Here is a 7121-nt window from a genome sequence, read left to right as displayed (position 1 = left end):
AATAATTTCAATTGGTGCCATAGCTGGTGTCCTTTATTTAGAGGTTGTCCTCTGGTGGGAGGGTCCATTATAGGAGGCTCCACTGTATTTCGAAAACAGCGTTTCCACGCAGGTATTGCACAGTGCGACACTCTCTGTCCCTTCCTCTTATGTACTCTTGACAATATGAATAGCTACTTTGGCTGAGTTAATTATGAGGGGTCATTAGCTACATGCGCTAGTTCTTTTTAGAATAAGTTGTTTTAGGTATTAACAATGAATTTACCGTCGTAGGTAATAGCAAACTTTTAGAGAGGTGCATGGCTATAGCCATACAATGATATGGCTACATTCCCTGAATTGCATTGGCCCCTGTATACAGACAGGTGGGGTGATCTAACTCCGATTCTGCTTCATGTGTGTTTCACTGAAGATTTTTTGAACCATCTTACATGCTAACAATAAAAAAATTAATAATGAAGCATCATGTTCAAGCTGAATACTATTACCACTATTATATAGCTATAGAGGTTGACAAATCATTCCTTTTTTCCTACCCATTATTCTTGTGTTGAGAAATTAAAAAAATTCTCAAGAGTACTTACCTATATACACATCACAATGTCATACAATTTAGGATTGCGTGTTATAGCTACCACCAGAATTATTCTCGCATATAAATTATAAACTAATATAGTTATTATTATGTAACCCTCCATCTCTCTGGACAGGAAAACACGTAGCTATTCAGCTATAGCTGAGGAGAGAGGTATGAACAAAAACCATTCTCCATGCATGCCTATTTATATAATTATTATATGGTTTTTGTTTATACCACCCAAGCTGAAAGTCCATTCTGATCAGATGGTCGTTCCAGGCATGATCTTCAATATTATTTTGAAGTGCTTGTAATAAATGGTGCCATAAACAAACAAAATTATGCCAGTTTGGTCTCCTATTATTACCAATTAGCTATGCTTTTCCTAAGAATTAAGCCACCTATTATTCTCAAAATTATGCTAGCATAATTAATTTTGTCAAGCCATATAACCACAATTCATAATAGCCTTCAACTTTCAAGGGCTTTGTACACTGTTCATAGAGCGTATACCTATAGCTAGGTATTGACAAGGACTTATTGAGTCACCATTTCATTGAGCAGAGGGTGGCTCCCCTTGATATTGGCGTACATTGACTCTGACTACAGACATCCTCATTAGAATCCTTGTCTTCATAATTTGAATGGACGAAGAATTAGCTCTTGACTGTCAAATCACAGTCAGTTGTTTTTTTAAAGTAGCTAGTTCCTAATTAAAGGCATTGTGTCACGATATAAGCGGCGATTGCATGCTGCAGATTACGACTATACTTCCTTAGACCTGTTATACAGAGATCCGTAGAGTCGCGCTATAGTGCTTACGGATAGCTATGGGCAAAGTTATCGATGTTTGAGGCTCCTTCAAAGATACTCGAGGCTCTTTGGGTTTCCTTGGCCTTAGCACCCTTCTCAATGAAGAGTGTGGCTAGCAAGACTAGCTATAGCTAACTGTGTTTCAGCCTCGCCATTATTTTTATGTCGCGCTGGTTAACTTACGGGGCTTGTCCAAACTCCTAGTGGAAAAATTAACGTCATTATGATGTTAACATTTTACCCCCCCCCTCCCCCTCCCCTTAACGTCACAGAATTTTGGGGTGGGTGTTTGTTAACGCGCATGCGCCGCAAAATTTACGGCAGTGTGTGTGTGTGTGTCTGTTACCAGGATAGCTGCTAACATACCTCGTTTGTAGATTGAAATCGAAGTGGCTTATCATGGTGATTTCTTCAAACTAAACGTGTGGATTTTCTTCAAAACGCTTTGTTGAAAACTTATGCTGATGATCATCTCGGTTGCTTCTTGACAAACTCTCGATGTACCAAAGAGGCTTCTTTTCAACTAGAGTAGTGTAAAGACTGAGCTCTACTTCTCATAACTCGACTAGTAATGACTCATGACTACCGACGTTTTGTGGGCTACAAGCTTCTTGGCTGTCTGTGCATTATTTAGAAACTGCACGAGGATTAAACGTAATACGGGTGATATCACGGCACATGCGTGCAAAGCACATGGTCACAAACCGTCCTTTGTTGCTAACGTCACAGACAAGGACCCTCTCCCCCCCTAACGTCATAATGACGTTAATTTTTTCACTAGGAATTTGGACAAGCCCCCTTAAACAATACAGACGTTGATTTAAAAGGAGAGGGTCGTTTTACAATCAAGTGGGTGTGGTACGTAACGTGCAAGTTTAACTTAGCTACTACCTTGACACAAAGCCTTTAACTGCATGGAACGAAAAAATGCTAGAGTCCAGGTAAGACTAAAATCCAAACATAAGGTAGGTACAATGTCATGTAAAGTTTGAGTATAGCTAGCTAGTTACACCCTTATCTAGTAGCTAACCTAGGGAAATTTCGATGTAGCACTTGCTAAAGCTAAACTATCCTAATTCAGCAAAAAGCAGAGCCATCTCGGTGCCTAGCCTTGAGAGCTAGGACTGGTTAGTAAAAAAAGCTCTTTTGTCCCATGGGAACTCTCCCTAACCACCAAAGTGGTTCATGGACACGGACAGCATGCAATACATGACTATACTGTCAAACTCGATCCATACACCTCTGTATGAACACTGTCACGCGGAAGTAACGTGACAGGTATGTGAGGAAATGACGTTTACTATAATATTGCAGACTTGGCTTTGTTCACGTCATTATAGCGCGCTGCACTAGTTTCAGAGAGCTAGAGATAGAGCCATCTAGTAAGTCCAAGTGCGGCATTTGCCAAGTGATGTAGTTAATAGCTATATATGTACGTTATGTATATACGTGTAAATCGCTACTGGTTTCTAGTACATCATGAGCTACATGATAAAAAATTTATTTTTGATTGTGTATCGAAGATCCAACCAGAGCGCTTGCTGGAAGTTTTTTTAGTTGATCATATTCTAACAACAAATAGTGAGGTCCGAGAGCTCGAAAACACAAGCTGGCTCGTGAAACAAGGTAGCACACGACGAGGATAGATCCTTGATATTCGCTACCTCATTGATGACATTGAGGTGGTGCAGACCGTGCTACGCAAGCATGTTGGCGTCATTTTCATCATGTGTCTGTCACGTTACAAGCTTCCCCGAGAGTGTTAATACAGAGGTATATGTAGTTGCATTGGACACTCTCTTTCTTTATTATTTACTCTCTATACATGCAGTAGCTACTATAAATAAACTTGTAGCCGTCAACCTACGAAACCAAAGTGATATAATACCAGTGTTAGCCTCCATTTTGAATCTCTCGACTTTCTGTTTACTGACCTTATTACTATGGTAACCAGTGGTATATGACACAATTATGTGTAACGCTATTAGCTACAGGTTTGCCTGTAGCTAGCCAGACTTCTAGGCTACATTAATCTAAAGCAAAGCGATTATATTTAGTAGCTACTCAATCCTCATGGACTCTATGGCTCCTGTGTATTATATCTTGTGCCTGTAAGTTTGGATATTGCTACAGTGAGAAGGCAGATTCCATCTTGTACATGTACATATAGTTCCTTTACATCGTACCCATATAATTATGCAGTAACCCAAGAGTCATGCCCCAGAGCATAGCATCTCTAGGAGCTATAAACATACCCGATTTCAAACAGAATGTTAGCCTTTGTGTCTCTCAACCTTTAGATTCAAGGCGTCATAGTTTGGGAGATTACTTCCAACCAAGAATCATCGTGGGTGGACAGCATAGAAGATGGCTGAATATAACAAGAGTTGTTATCAGTGAAGGAGTTCAAGATCCTGATTCAAAGATCTTTATGTGCGAAGTGTGTACTGATCGTGACACACCACAAGAGATGTGTAATACTTCAAGTTATACTAATCGAGTAATTGGTGCCCCTCCAAAAATCATCGAAAAAAGCAGTAAGATTATAAATAATTATAGACTGTTAAGAAGGTGTGTTTATTAACACACTGATTCTCATCCTTTCTAACAGGAGTGTGCAAATGAACACACTAGTGCTTAGTTGACACACCGTGTGTACCAAGTAAGCACAACATTAGTTACTTATCCTTTCTAGTTTGGAAGTGTGTTACTTGACACACAGGAGTGTCATGCACTTATAAATTCCAAGTCAAATCATAAGTTCAAGGTGTTAATCAATTCACACCTTGAACTTCTACTCATTCATAGAGGGATATCATTGGTCAGGTGAAATTTTTGGCACATTTGATTTTTTTAGCTAGCTATAGCTTTCAGTCAAAGTGTAGAGGTCTCTGTTTCTGAAAGTCTGGGAAACAGAAGTACGTCCATGCACTGCTATAAAGCTATAGCTAGCTACCTATCTGTATAGAGCTGCTGATAAATGTTTTTCCTAAATTCCTAATCCCAGAATGTCTAATCCCACTAAGTCCAATAGTTACGGTAAACTTCTCAGAAAGTTTAAGTGTGATAACCAACTTTATGTACTTAACTAAAGGTAATAGTGACTTAATGATACTACATAATTACTCAAGCTGGTTATTAAAAAGGAATCCAACGACCTACTGCCACTAGTAAATTCTCATGAAGTCTCTTGATAGGTTGTCCTACCTTCCTCCTCTTTGCTCTGATCCTTCCTCCACCCACCAACTGCTCCATGATTACCTCTGTTGTGGCTTGTTCCTTTTTTCAGGATTTCAACTAGCTCGAAAAGGTTAGGATCATGTATTTCTAGAGATTCTTTTAAGGCGATTTATCTACCCTAAGAGATTGTTTGTACGGGGACTCTCATGTACGTAGCTAGTAAGTCCATGTGTGAGGAGGAAAGTTGCCACCTAGCCAGATAGACTCAATGAAGTCATCTGCTTCTGATTGTAAATTTTCCAATTCTGTCAGGAAAGAAGGGTAAACATACATGAAATTGGATATTATGTGAAGCAAGTGCATGAAAGGTAGCTATATTGAATATACACACTAGCTAGCGTAAGACCTCAACTATCGACCGGGGTAAAACGAACTTTTTGGTTGTACTTGTAACTTTTGTTAGGAAAGGTATTAGGCTATGCTTGAACGCAGTGGCGTTGCTAGGATAATAATTGTGGGGGGGCCACATCATGCATCATCAACATTAGCATTAAATCGACAATAATAATAAATTATAATATACATGTAGTATGAAAAATTAGACAAAATGTGTAATACTATAATTGTTAGCTACGTATAGAATCAATGTAGAGCAAGACGACGACTGGACGAATCGGCAAACTGAGATACAAGTTCCTCTATATTCGTTTCCAGATGCTTAGTAACTTCTTTTTCCACACACATAAGAGCTAAAGAGCTTAGCCGGTCTTCAGTCATAGTACTTCGCATCCATGTTTTCACTCTGCGGAGAGTAGAAAATGACCGCTCAGCACCAGCACTAGCAACAGGAACGACAAGGTACAATTTTAATAGATTGTAGATTTCTGGGTATAAAGAAGCATAATTGTTAATGCTGAATATTTCACATATTCCCTGAATGTCCTTTTTTGGCAACACTTCATTCTTAATCTGGTGATAGAAAATAGTTAGCTCAACTTCAAACTTTGTTGGATCTAAGTCATTACCATAAAAACTTGTGACCTTTGCTATACACTCAGCAGAAGGTTCGGACTTCACAATGGAGTCTAACAAAAGTGTTTCTATGGCAATTAGAGCTTCATGGTCGTTGCTGGCAAACCGTTCCTCGAGCTCAACCTGCAGTAAGTCAATCAGCTGAAAGTATATAGGACGATGCACTGCTTCTGGACTATCAGGAGAATCACCATCACTAGTACCATCATCAATTCTCCTTGGAACTTTCCTCCTTCTAGGAACATGTGGTGGCTCAAAATGAAGGTCACATGTTGCCTGTTCAGCAGCACTCCAAAATTCAAGAAACTTCGAGTCTGTACGGTATGACTTTAGGGTACTAACTGTGCTAGAAGCAGCATTTCTAGCATTCGAAAGTAAGACTACTTCACCTTGAAGATAGTCAGATAATACACCCGTCACTTTCAAAAGAGCATCCAAAACTATGATATAAAAGTAAAATACAAATGTATTGATAGCCTTCAAAAGAGATTCAGCTTCATGTCCTGTTCGAGGATCCTCGTCTGAAACAGCCTGCAGTGTCAATACTACCGCTTCAAAACTACTTCTGAGTGAATGAACTGCTCGATATCTAGATGCCCACCGTGTTTCACACAGATGTTTCAATGTTGTCGGGGGCTTACTTGCATTAAGAGCCTTTTGAATTTCTTGAAATCGCTCATGGCGTTTTGCAGAAGCTTCCAAGTAGCTATACAAGCTAGTAACAGTCCCCAAAACGTTCCGAATATCTCTGATAGATGACAGTGCACTTTGTAAGGTCAAATTAAGTAGATGTGCATGACAATGTATATATATTGCACGGGGTTCTAATTCTTTAACTCTAGAAGCGAGCCCCGAGTACTTTCCACGCATACTTGCTGCACCATCATAACACTGCGCACGAACATTTGTCACATTTAATTCCAAATTTTGCAATATTGACACCAACAGCTCTAAAAGTGATGCTCCATCTGTACTCTTGGCTTGCCAGAACCCAAAAAATCTCTCTTTTACACTAAGATCTGGTGTAACATATCGCACACACAACGAAAATTGTTCTATTCTACATATATCCATGGTCTCATCACAGATTATACTAAACAACGATGATGACCTTATTTCTTTTAATAGATGGGCTTGAATATTTTTACCAATCAATTGTATCATTTCATTTTGGCTTTGTGGGCTTGCATAGTGCACATTAACATACAGATGAGTAGCTAATTCTGTACACTCTCTACTTCGAAAATGCAGAAATTCAAGATAGTTTCCTCTATTCAATGATGAGACTGACTCATCATGCCCCCGAAAGGCAATATTTTGCCTACCAAAAAACAGGACAGTCTCAAAGAGCCGACACACGTTCCTTCTGTTCATTTCTACTGCTCTGCACTGGTAAGCTGTTGGGCAACTGAATCACCATGCTTGTGCATTGCTCTTGCACTCGACAAGTACTCAGCAGCTGATCTATGGGCTTTTGATTGTTCATGAGCTCGAAAGTCTTCTACCGCTGATTTCCAGT

At 39.4% G+C, this 7121-nt stretch overlaps 1 protein-coding gene across 1 annotated transcript; it reads right to left on the bottom strand.

The window, feature by feature from the left end:
- Positions 1-5212: 5212 nt before the first annotated feature.
- On the bottom strand, positions 5213-6676 carry LOC146446648 (zinc finger MYM-type protein 1-like). The gene has a single exon (XM_085102874.1). The coding sequence runs from the start codon at positions 6674-6676 to the stop codon at positions 5213-5215; it is 1464 nt and encodes a 487-aa protein (XP_084959000.1).
- Between the last annotated feature and the right edge of the window lie 445 nt (positions 6677-7121).

The sequence above is a fragment of the Pavona decussata genome, unplaced genomic scaffold, assembly GCF_977016875.1.
Source record: "Pavona decussata unplaced genomic scaffold, jaPavDecu1.1 SCAFFOLD_3342, whole genome shotgun sequence".
NCBI classification, from domain to species: Eukaryota; Metazoa; Cnidaria; class Anthozoa; order Scleractinia; family Agariciidae; genus Pavona; species Pavona decussata.
The sequence above is the reverse complement of the archived record's forward strand: the minus strand, read 5'-3'. Positions and strand labels throughout refer to the sequence as shown.